Source organism: Watersipora subatra, chromosome 4, assembly GCF_963576615.1.
Source record: "Watersipora subatra chromosome 4, tzWatSuba1.1, whole genome shotgun sequence".
NCBI lineage: Eukaryota > Metazoa > Bryozoa > Gymnolaemata > Cheilostomatida > Watersiporidae > Watersipora > Watersipora subatra.
Window position 1 is genome coordinate 59,509,448 of NC_088711.1, and position 13,814 is coordinate 59,523,261.

The 13,814-nt window shown below is 32.8% G+C and overlaps 1 protein-coding gene across 1 annotated transcript; it reads left to right on the top strand.

Moving 5' to 3' along the window:
* The first annotated feature begins 2,605 nt into the window (after positions 1-2,605).
* LOC137392780 (uncharacterized) lies at positions 2,606-7,468 on the top strand. The gene is made up of 4 exons (XM_068079104.1): positions 2,606-4,021; positions 4,638-4,765; positions 4,950-5,111; positions 6,901-7,468. The coding sequence occupies exons 1-4, from the start codon at positions 3,812-3,814 to the stop codon at positions 6,974-6,976; spliced, it is 576 nt and encodes a 191-aa protein (XP_067935205.1). The 5' UTR covers positions 2,606-3,811; the 3' UTR covers positions 6,977-7,468.
* Positions 7,469-13,814: the final 6,346 nt, after the last annotated feature.

The window sequence follows — 13,814 nt, forward strand, 5'->3', positions numbered from 1 at the left end:
CCGTTCTTATATACAAAAACTGTGACAGCATGATTGACATCTAAGTATAAACATTGCCAAACACAACTTGGTATATGTGGCGCACAACATTAGACAAAATATACATTGTATGTTTTAGACACTGATGGCATGACAAAAGTTCACCGCAGAATATATCATTAGGTATGATGAAATGTATCAAGAATAAATCTTGAAGGCAGAGACAAGATGAGATATTTGGCTTTAGACATTGTTCATAGTAATTAGTGTCAGCAATGACTGTCAGTATAAATAAAACAGTAAACATTGCATAGTTTGTGTAAATGAGTGTAGTTCTTGGAATGTTACCGCGATGTTATTATAATAAGATAATGCATGTCGTATAAGGCTGACATATTCAGGTCAACTCTGGCGGTCTTCTTTGCTGAGATATAATATCTTACATATGATTCTCCTTTATTCAGACATGTTATTTAAAAAAAATATTTGAAGTAGTTTATCATATAAAATACAAGCTTGTGCTGCTTGCTAGCACAAAAAAACTAAAAAGTCAGTACTGTAGACGCTATAATGTATACCTCCTATAACGTAATGTCCAGACAATGTAAGAAATATTATGTGAAGTTTTTGCTTTATGCTATGTAAAAAATCAAACAATGTTTTAAATTTGATTTGAATGTTAGTTTACCTTGACACTTTTGTGCAAGAAAAAAGCCTCATGAATCTGTTCTCATTAAATTTTTAACAACATAACATTTCCTATGTTACTTTGATTAGAATAATAATATTCTAAGTTCAATAATACTACAGCATGTCAAGTTCTTAATTTATGACATGCATAACTTGTGTTGCTATAACACTGATTTGTAGTTGGTGATTTTTGACACAATGATCTCTCTAATCAGAGTGTAGTTACCCCAGCACTTGGTTACAGCATTTTATAATTCAACTAGACACCAGCCCCTCATGGAGTGCACTTTGATATGCTTGCACACCTGCCTTCAATGAAACATCACACACCCCCAAAACGACCTTCCGATGATGAAGACAGTTCTCGGGATGAAAAGTAAGTCAGCATAGAGATAACTAGATTAAAAAGCTGCAGATCACCATTTTAAAACTTGAGTTTTTGTTTTATTGTTTATTGTTACGAGCGATAATATGTTTACTTCAAGGCCTACTTTATTTGTTTCATTAAGACTTATTGATGAGCTCCGTGGAATTTTAATATATAATAGTCTATTGACAGAAACTATAAACAGGTACACAAATCAGTTTCTCCTTTGAAGTTGCTTATCACTTCTCTCAACAGATTTGACCTAGCAGTACCTAGTAATGATCAGGAGAGATATAGAGCTAATGCTGCTGTTGTTGCTCCATCTGTATCATCCACCCACTTCCTACCAACACACCATGATAATATTGATAATATGGCAGAGCCTCAGGGTTAGCAGTCTGTGTAAGACCATCTAAAGACTTAATAAATATACATAAAAACCAGAATGTTTAATTTTACAAGTAATGATTAGCTACAGCAACTAATTGAAAACTATTCATAACTTCAGATATTAAAACTCTAAAAAAGAAAGTCAGATGAAATGACTGTAAGATGTACGGTATAAACATGTATGTAATCACACTTGAACACACATCACATGTAGATGGTATCTAGCACAACTTCTGATACTACCTAATCTCTTCTTTAACAGCTAGGAAGCTGCTGTGATATTATCTATATCCACGATTACTTTCTTTCATCTTATAATGAGCTTACCTTGAGAAGTTTGAGTTTTACCAAAACCTTAGTAGAACAAACTAACCATATGAACTTTTAACAAAAATATGTATTGTTTTCATGTGAAAATATAGAACTATTATGGACGTGATTCACTAAGCTCAAGAATTTCCTTGTTGTTATCGCTTCAAGCCACTCATCAATCAAAAGTGACAAGTTGTTTTGAGGGTTAGTGACAGATGTACTGTAACTGTGTTGCATGCTAAATATAGTGTTTATACCTGTAGTAGAATCTGTAAATTTATTTGTTCTAGAGCATATATTTATTGTTCATGAGGATGAATCTGAAGTAACAAAATTTTTCAACTATTGACTAAACAGTCAGACTCTTCATATAAAAACTATACAATAGTTTAATAAATTAATTAACTTGTTTCTATGTCTATATTTACATTTATGTTACACTCAAATAAGAATATGGTTACTGGAATTGAAGGAGTGGCTATGCAATAAAAGTTACTGGAAGTGTCTCTTAATAGTTACCCTTTCAACCTTATCAGCAGGGTAGTCCTTGTTTACATAACCTGTAAAATCAGAATAGAAGTATAAAATCTTTCAAGTTACCACAAATCGAAGTTAGCACTACGGTAGATTTCACATTTAGGAACTCTTTTCAAATCCATTTATGCTGTCAAACTTATTTGTTATTTAGGAGAGCCTAACTTTAACGATTTTCTGTTGTCAGATTTGTTCACCATAATAATAATGGAAAATAGTCTTAGAAATGTTTACTACGAACTGATAATGTTGGCTTAGTGTAGCGCTAGCGCGTGATGGTTCGACTTTTGACTAACAGTTGTAAAAGTAGACAAATCCAACTACTCACTGGAGGTCAAAACTAACATTTATTTTTATAACTCTCAAAGCGTAATTAAATTTCATCTATAGCCTCTAATGTGAGCTAATCATCCTTATGTTAGAATGTGTTTGGTATTTTCCAACTAGTTATTAGCTATTATTTAGTTACTACTAATTAGACATCAAACAAGTTATTACTAACAATTGTTCATGTAGTATCATTCTCAGTAGACGCTACATAGAAACATAGTTTTCCTGGTCTGTATATGTAAATGTCAAAACAAAAATTTGACAAAACATTACTTTGGCGATCTTGTACATGTAACTTGCAGTGATTACGCTACTTTTAAACACCTGTTTGTAGAGTTTAGTTTTATGTGATTGAATGTGTTGCTAACAGCTATGCCTTTTTATTGTACACAATAGTATTTCTTGAGGTGCTTATAGTTTCAGAAAAGGTTTTTGGTCGCTGAGTGGTATGAACAGTAAACCATCTCACTTCAGCTTCATTTGATGCAAATAAAAAATTGATTATCCAATTAACGTTTTATTTTTCCTACTAAATGACTTTAAATTACAATAAATAAGAATGTGCAAATCTCATACAGTGTGGCTATAAAATTTGGAAAATTAGCAAAAAGAGCTAGTAAGTGTTGCATATAGTGTTGTGAATTTTGAACACCGTGCAACCGAGTTTTTTATATTTTCCTACGTTAGCGATGTATAGTTGTTCTCAAAAACTTAAGCACTGATAGACAAAAAGGTACTTTTTCTGACTGAGCAAGAATGACCAGCTAAACTCAAAAGTAAAATAAAATATATGAGAGTTTGACCTGCTTCCCTTTAGTTAAGCAAGGTAGTACAGTAGAGCAAAACATTTTTTATGATAACAATTAAAGCACTTGGTTTCTCTTGCCAATTCAGCAACTTATTCTCACATGTGTTAGTCATGAAAATCACGACCAGATAACTCTCTAATTAGGTATTTAAACAGTTACGACCTAAAATAGTAATAGTAGTAAACAGGTTAAAGTCAGAACCTTGAAGTTATTTCACTACACACCATGGTAAGTGTAGATAACTCTCATTATGACTCACTTTCATTCAGCAGCGTGGTTAACATTTCTTCTTCTTAAGCTCTATTTTAGTTGAAAATCACAAATTATATCAATTGAAAACAAGGACCTTGGTTTAAAAGTAAATGTGCAAACACCAGAAAAAGAAGGCACAGACAGCAAAATGGACAATGATGACAGCACCAGCTGCATTAAAGACAATCACCAGGATGATGATGGGGAGAAAACTCCAGGACGTCTAAACTTTGCAAGATCTCAAAGCCATCCAAGCCTTTCAAGAAGTTCAGAGCTTCAAAAACTTCGAGTATCTGCAAGTCTCATGCGGCTTCAACACCTTAACCACTCCTGTTGCCTCAACCAAAAAGAAAAATTAGTAAGATGTTATAGATATATTTTAGATGTATCAGCTGCTCTTATACAGACCTGTATAAATTAGGAGTTCCCTAACTCTTAATAAAACAGAGAAACTATATATCATATTTCTACTTCCAGGTACAAATACTATAATGTCAATAATTCAATTAAAAAACTAATAATTTCATTAACATTTGATCTAAAAATACGCAAATGTAAAAATTATAGACTATCTTATTTTTTGTAAAAATCGGCCATTTGCTTGCACACACTTGGATGTTTTTAAAATTGATAAGGATTATGTTACATTATTCAATCTTTTCGTGTTTTCTATGAAGACAGAGAGAAACAGACAGCAAGCAATCAGGACCTTTTATTGGTAATAACATAAAATCTACAACAGATTATTTGTAAAACTGTTAAAAGGCTGTTACTTGACTTCGGATATTCTTATGAGAAAAGTTCCTTGTGAAAAATGTACCTAATAAACTCTCTATTTATTGTGCTTCTTGTATTAATGGTATTAGAATAATGATATTTTTATGGGCAAGTTAGCATTTTATGACATTAAGACTTTGTTGTCAGGACAATGGTTTGTGCTTTCTGTCTTTTGAATCAATTTCATTTTAATACAGAGGACCGCTAACTCAGTATTGCCAGTAGCTCCTAAAGGTTATAATCCAAATATACACGCGCCTGTACCACCTTTTCACAAACCTCCACAACGACCTTCTGATGATGAAGACAGCTCTCAGAATGAACAGTAAGCCAGTGGAAAAATAATAAGTTTAGACAGCTAAAGTTCAGCATTCTACCACTTGAGTTTTTTGTGTTCTTGTTTATTGTGTCTATTGACAAATTGTTTATTTTAGGCGTACTACATTTGTTTTATAATGGCTTATTGACCAAGTCTTTAAAACTTTTAACTTATAATCATATATTACTAGAAACTATGAACAGCTACAGACTGACTCAACGATGCCGCATAATGAACAGGGAAGATATAAAGATGATGCTGCTATTGCTCCATCTATGTCATCTACACGCTTCCTACAAACATCTCATAATAACAGTGATAAGATCGATGAGCCTCAGGGTCAGCAGTCAGTGTAAGAGCATCTCTCTGCGTCTTTTTCTGTCTTTTTCTTTATCTGTCTTTCCATATCCCTCTCTTTCTTTATCTCTTTCTTCATCTCTCTCTTTCCATACTCTCTTTCCATACTCTCTTTCCACACTCTCTTTCCATACTCTCTTTCCATACTCTCTTTCTATACTATCTTTCTATACTCTCTTTCCATACTCTCTTTCCATACTCTCTTTACACACTCTCTTTCTATACTCTGTTTCCATACTCTCTTTCCATAATCTCTTTCCATGCTCTTTTTCCATACTCTCTTTCTATACTCTCTTTCCATACTCTCTTTCCATACTCTCTTTCCATACTCTCTTTCCATACTCTCTTTCCATACTCTCTTTCTATATTCTCTTTCCATACTCTCTTTCCATATTCTCTTTCCATACTCTCTTTCCATACTCTCTTTCTATACTCTCTTTCCATACTCTATTTCCATACTCTATTTCCATACTCTATTTCCATACTCTCATTCCATACTCTCTTTCCATACTCTCTTTCTATACTATCTTTCTATACTCTCTTTCCATACTCTCTTTCCATGCTCTTTTTCCACACTCTCTTTCCATACTCTATTTCCATACTCTCTTTCCATACTCTCTTTCCATACTCTCTTTCTATACTCTCTTTCCATACTCTCTTTCCATAATCTCTTTCCATGCTCTTTTTCCATACTCTCTTTCTATACTCTCTTTCCATACTCTCTTTACATACTCTCTTTCTATACTCTCTTTCCATACTCTCTTTCTATACTCTCTTTCTATACTCTCTTTCCATACTCTCTTTCTATACTCTCTTTCCATACTCTCTTTCCATAATCTCTTTCCATGCTCTTTTTCCATACTATCTTTCTATACTCTCTTTCCATACTCTCTTTCCATGCTCTTTTTCCACACTCTCTTTCCATACTCTATTTCCATACTCTCTTTCCATACTCTCTTTCTATACTCTCTTTCTATACTCTCTTTCCATACTCTCTTTCCATAATCTCTTTCCATGCTCTTTTTCCATACTCTCTTTCTATACTCTCTTTCCATACTCTATTTACACACTCTCTTTCTATACTCTCTTTCCATAATCTCTTTCCATACTCTCTCTCCATACTCTCTTTCCATACTCTATTTCCATACTCTATTTCCATACTCTATTTCCATACTCTATTTCCATACTCTATTTCCATACTCTATTTCCATACTCTCATTCCATACTCTCTTTCCATACTCTATTTCCATACTCTATTTCCATACTCTATTTCCATACTCTCTCTCTCTCTCCCTCTCTCCCTCTCTCCCTCTCTCCCTCTCTCCCTCTCTCCCTCTCTCCCTCTCTCCCTCTCTCCCTCCCTCCCTCCCTCCCTCTCTCTCTCTCTCCCTCTCTCTCTCTCTCTCTCTCTCTCTCTCTCTCTCTCTCTCTCCCTTTCAGCCTCTCCTTTGCTGTCTTTCTGCTCTTTGCTTCTTTACCTCTCTGCCTCACTGCCCTCTGATACTCTGCCCTCTCTCACTCATTTGTCACTTGCCTCATGTTACACGCTATACACTGTAACCATTGAGAATGCATTTAACCATCAGTTAACATTCAAACGAATTTGATCGTGTTATTTGTTTATAGGACCATTAGAGGGTTAGACTTTAATACACTGATCTAGTTTATGTTTGTGTTATTACCTTGTATATTGTTTATCTTCTCATAATTACATATTCGTCATGTTTGACCTTAACTTGATGTGTTTCTATTGAATCATTCTGGTAATGTTAACATTATTTCAGGAAGAAAAAATTGTCTACGCAAGTGCACGATACCCCAAAAGGGGACAATGAAATTACCAATTTCAAGAAACATTAAAAAGACAGAGAGAATATGAAAAAAAAGCAGAGAACATACAAGTTTGGTAAATAGAGTTTAAGAGTTCTAGAATTTTGATAAACATAATTTTGCTATCAGAACTTGCTTCATATATTTGTTATGATTATTTTCATATATTCTTTTTCCAATATATCTATAAACTTGGCAGAACCACCTGTCATGCAACCATTAACTAATTTTATTTATTTTACAGCTAAATTTGCAATCAGCTTTACGAATTAGTTTTTATTAATCATTTTCCTAATGATAGCATTGCTACATTTAGTAAATTTCTCTGTACCTCCTAGTTTTTCGACTCAAAATAAACAGTTGGGTAACTGAAAAGCAAATGTTATATTGCTGATTGGTCAATTGAGGTAGTTATGCGGTTCTTTTGTATTTGTTTGCTATTTCTGTTAACAAGTAATAGTTGGATATTCATAGAGTTAACAGTTCATTTCCAATATTGTCTTATCAGATATTCATTGTTTCATTTATGTTCTACTGATTACAATAGATTACTAACAGCTTCTTTTATGTTCAGGAACTGACTTATTAAGGACCGTTTGTTGGCTTTAAAGCAAGCTTAACACACGCAAAACACTATACTTAAACAACATCAAAGACAGTTATCACGCTTCAAAATGAGACAATAAACTAGATATGTTCACTCAAATAATCACATTAGGAGTAAAACAAACTTAATAGTATAAAACTTTTAAATTGTCACAGAAAAAAAAACAAAGAAATTTTGAATATAAAATATTTTCAGCACTTTGGATTTATCCTTTCTATTACTAATTAATCAACACAACACAACATAAATGAGGAATGAAGTGTATTAGACTGAATGGTCACCTGACAAAATAATTCTGTGAATAGTTAGACAACAGAGTAGTTATGACTCTTGCATCTAGTGGCGTATACCACGAATTGTAGGAACAGGTGGTACCTGCCGGAAAATGTCACAGCTCTGTTTTAACTCATATTTGTAACACAAACTGTATGCTCAGTAAATGCAGCAATTAATAAACAAGCAAAATATAATAGCTATTAGTTTTGTCATAAACGTAGGCAATATGTTTTTGGTCTTTTTATTTGGTAGCGTTCTTTGTGAACACTATATTTCCGTACTATAGTTCTATGCCGTATATGAGCAAGGAAAGTTTTATTGCTAAAAAGCTATTTAGAAATTTATTTTCTCGTGTATTTATATATAGTAATCAGTGCTTTGCCATAAGGCTAGTCACATGACCTTAAACTTTTAACTTGCAGTGATAACACGCCCTTTTAGATATCTACATTTGATGGTTTCAGCATTACACGATTAAATGTGTTGTTAACAGTCAGGTCTTTGTATTGTGATTGAGAATATCTCTTGAGCTGCTTCTGGTTTAAAAAATAGCTATTTGTTTGGCTGATATGTCTATATCAGTAGATTTATTCTATACTAGATTTCATCTATATTTTGTAGACTTATCCCCTCAAAGGTCACATCTACTTACATTGTTCACACACTGAGCTACTTGCACTTATAGCTCTTAAGAGCCACCATCCAGTGTGTATTGCTATTGGGACACTAATGAGTTGAAACAATGCTATCGAATAGTAATCTTTTTATTTATTCTTATCAAGCAGCAAAAGCATTTAGGCGCAACGAAAAGATAATTTTCATTCATTGCAACAGGTCTTTATAGTTCTTTAGGGAGTATTGATTATGATTTATTACATAATCTCACACTGCATTAGCAAAGGTAATATGCTGGGTTCATTAGATAATAAAAATATTTCTATACAATAAGGCGGATGTTTGTTTGTAGCAAACGTTATTCTGTAGCTCATTTGTATAGCATTATCAGTTTGCTTATGTAACTACCTGCTCTTGTTGACGATTCATTTACAGTCTAACATAATCTCACTCAGCCATAGCAAACGGTAGGCTACAGGGTTTCATGTACAGAATAAACCTATGAAGGTGTTGAATCTCTTACTAATCAGAACTTATCAAATAAAGCATGTATAGTAGTACTAACCACTGATTAACAATGTCTTGCATCATACAGGCTTTTATTAGAGGGTGCTTTATCAGAGAAATAGTGTTAGGCAGTGAACTAGTCTCTGTCATCTACCTATTGTGTTTCGTGTCAACCATCTATGATTATATATTTATATATATGTATATATATATATGTGTATACATATATGTATATATATAAATATATATATATGTATATATATAAATATATATATCTATATATATATGTATATATATGTATATAATTTATATATGTATATATATATATACATATATATATATATATATATATATATATATATATATATATATATATATATATATATATATATATATATATACATGTATATAGATGTATATCTATAGATATATATACTCTTCAAAATACAAAGTCAATGGTAGTATCTGTTTATTTCTGTGCTTTCTGACAAATCAGTTCTACAAGAGGATCCAAAAGTAATATGAAAGTTAACCGATATTTAATACTTATTATTAAAAAAGGTTAAAACAACATTAATATTTGTCCTTTATTGTTATATAAACAGTTTTCTGGTAAGCTGTAGTTGACAGAACGTAAATGTACCGTTGTACAATAAACCAACCGAACTAATCTAACTTTGGCTCAGGATAGGTCAAAGAGCAAGTGATTGTTTTCTTTTACAAATTACACCAAATCTATAGATTATGAGATCACTTTAGTAGCTGTCTGGTTGTCATCAGACTAAAAACCTCCCCTTCTCAACTGTTTGGTATTTATAGAAAAGTACATTAATTATTTTAATTATGCTTGACTCTCAGACTTTGGCAGACTTATTCATCCCACCAAAGGTCACATCTACTTACACTGTTTGCACACTGTGCTACTTGCACTTAGCTCTTAGAGAAGACCTACCAGTGTGTATTCTTATTGTCACCCTAATGAATTGACACAAGACTATTGAGAAGCTATGCTTCTATTGTTTCTTATCAAGCAGTGAAAGCATTTAGGTGTAATCAATTAAATAATGTTCATTCATTGCTACCATTACAGTTTTTTGTGGCCGTTTGGTGTCAATTCATAACATGATCTCACTCTGCACTAGGAAAGGTAATGAACTGGGTTTGGTGGATAATAAAAATATTTCTATACAATAAGGCGGGTGCTTGTTCGTAGCAACCATTAAATAGTTTCTTTGTATTGTGTTAGCTGATTGCTTACTTAACTACCTTCTCTTTCTATCAATTTATTTACAGTTTAGCATACTCTCACTCAGCCATAGCAAAAGGTAGGCTACAGGGTTTCATGTATAAAGTAAACCTATGAAAGTGTTGAATCTATTACTAATCAGAACTCATCAAATAAAGCGTGTATAGTAGTACTAACTACTGATTAACAATGTCTTGCATCATGCAGGCTTTTATTAGAAGGTGTTTTATCAAAGAAGTAGCATCAGACAGTGTACTAGTCTATGTTATCTACCTATTGCGTTTCATGTAAACCATATTGGATAAAATTGAGATGCAAAGTCGGGGTACCAACTTTATAAGAAAGTTAAATATTTATAAGGCAATGTCAGTTAGTATATTCTAGTATCTTTCTTTTTACTTTATTCACAGCGGTCAGTGTGGTTTAAAGCGAATTAGACCATGAGACAAACAACAAAAAATTTCTAGCTCTGTATGTCTCACTTTTGATGATTATAGCCACTGCTGTCAGTTCTAATGTGCTTGCGCCACTACCCACCCTAAAATTCATTTAAGACTTTAGCCTAGTAAATTAAACTTTTGTGGGATACTGCATCAGGAACAGCAAAGGAGGCTCTGTACTTTTGTCTGTTTTTGAAATGCATAAATGCTCTAAAATTTTCATGTGAATATTTCTTCTTTCTAATTCTTCTTAGCATACTCATTGTATGAGAGTCATTTCTTTATTTTAGTTTCTGCATTTAGTTGGGTAGTTCAATACGAGAGTTCATGCAGGAAAACTGTTTCTGTTAATTGCGCTTTCTTACTTACGCACTTATAGAAATATGACTTTGGAATTTTCATCTCTACATTTAAATCAACCTATTAATAGACTCTTGGTAAAACTTTTAATTTATACACATCTTATCAAGGCTTTCCATGTTATTCAATTGTATTTTAAAGCGTAAAATTCAATAGTATCACTATCAAAAATATTATATCAATAATGTTATATCAATAACATAATATCAATAAAATGATTATCAGTAGTATTATTAACTTGGTTTACTCTGAATGAAAAGTGTTGTAAGTGGAGGACTCATAAAAACGTTTTTTTGTTTTTAAGAATAAAGTTCATATTTTTGTCTTAGAATATTCTTCATGAAGTTGTAATAAAAGTATCTATCACACAAAATTTGTGTTTGTACAAAATCACAAATTTGTGCCATGTGAGTTTGAGTACAGTGTGTACAAAGAAAAGAACTTGTACCAGAAATATACAATGCAGGAAGTAATAATTGCTAGAACATATTAAAGAATAGGAAAGGCGTGATGGTAATGTTCTTATGTATACATGTAGTGCTTTAAACCAAATAGGTATGTCTGTATAGGGTGTTTTATATATATATATATATATATATATATATATATGTATGTGCGTGCGTGCGTGTGTGTGTAGTGCTTTAAACCAAATAGGTATGTCTGTATAGGGTGTTTTTCCAAGCTTATACCAACATGAATGTTTAGAGCACACTATATGTATTTACCAATATACCAATATGCATGTTTATAGAGAGCACTATGATGTATGTATTTAGAGATTCTGAGTTATACATGCTCAAGTTTCTCTGATGTAAACCCTACTTAGGCTCGATGGCTGAATATACAAAGTGTATGTTACTTAGTTAAATACAAAGGTTTTGGTTTAAAGGCAAAAGTGCAAGACAACAGAGAGAAAAGGCACAGACAAAAAAATGGGCCAGAATGGAAGCACCAGCCATAATAAATATAATGACCAGGATGATTATGAGATGAACATTTCAAAGCTTACAGGCTTTCTCATGGTTCCAAGCTCTGTCAGCCCTCGATGCCCTCCACTTGTTCGATCCGCTCCTTAGAAATCAAGCGTACATCGTTCACCACCGCCTGTCTGTAACAAGTAGCTTTTACATGTACCAGCTACTTTTATACCAAACTGTATATACAGTGGTGTAAAGAACTAAACGGACTGCCCAAAGATTTTGACCAATTTTAATAAGCATTTGGTGTAGTAGTTGCCAGTTTTTTAAGTTGTTATATGCCAAAATGAAGCTATGTGTGAGGGGGTGCTGTCCTCACACTTATGGGTTCGGCGTGAAACAAGACGTTCACTCTAAGCATTAAGCGAGATATTATATTTGAGTCAGATACAGTGTGTACATAGCAATCACTTGTAAAATAACTGCTGATATAAAGCTAAAAACCGTTCTTATATACAAAAACTGTGACAGCATGATTGACATCTAAGTATAAACATTGCCAAACACAACTTGGTATATGTGGCGCACAACATTAGACAAAATATACATTGTATGTTTTAGACATCGATGGCATGACAAAAGTTCACAGGAGAATATATCATTAGGTATGATGAAATGTATCAAGAATAAATCTTGAAGGCAGAGACAAGATGAGATATTTGGCTTTAGACATTGTTCATAGTAATTAGTGTCAGCAATGACTGTCAGTATAAATAAAACAGTAAACATTGCATAGTTTGTGTAAATGAGTGTAGTTCTTGGAATGTTACCGCGATGTTATTATAATAAGATAATGCATGTCGTATAAGGCTGACATATTCAGGTCAACTCTGGCGGTCTTCTTTGCTGAGATATAATATCTTACATATGATTCTCCTTTATTCAGACATGTTATTTAAAAAAAATATTTGAAGTAGTTTATCATATAAAATACAAGCTTGTGCTGCTTGCTAGCACAAAAAAACTAAAAAGTCAGTACTGTAGACGCTATAATGTATACCTCCTATAACGTAATGTCCAGATAATGTAAGAAATATTATGTGAAGTTTTTGCTTTATGCTATGTAAAAAATCAAACAATGTTTTAAATTTGATTTGAATGTTAGTTTACCTTGACACTTTTGTGCAAGAAAAAAGCCTCATGAATCTGTTCTCATTAAATTTTTAACAACATAACATTTCCTATGTTACTTTGATTAGAATAATAATATTCTAAGTTCAATAATACTACAGCATGTCAAGTTCTTAATTTATGACATGCATAACTTGTGTTGCTATAACACTGATTTGTAGTTGGTGATTTTTGACACAATTATCTCTCTAATCAGAGTGTAGTTACCCCAGCACTTGGTTACAGCATTTTATAATTCAACTAGACACCAGCCCCTCATGGAGTGCACTTTGATATGCTTGCACACCTGCCTTCAATGAAACATCACACACCCCCAAAACGACCTTCCGATGATGAAGACAGTTCTCGGGATGAAAAGTAAGTCAGCATAGAGATAACTAGATTAAAAAGCTGCAGATCACCATTTTAAAACTTGAGTTTTTGTTTTATTGTTTATTGTTACGAGCGATAAATTGTTTACTTCAAGGCCTACTTTATTTGTTTCATTAAGACCTATTGATGAGCTCCGTGGAATTTTAATATATAATAGTCTATTGCCAGAAACTATAAACAGGTACGCAAATCAGTTTCTCCTTTGAAGTTGCTTATCACTTTTCTCAACAGATCTGGCTCAACAGTACCTAGTAATGATCAGGAGAGATATAAAGCTGATGCTGATATTGCTCCATCTTTGTCATTCACCAACTTTCTACCAACACACAATAATAAT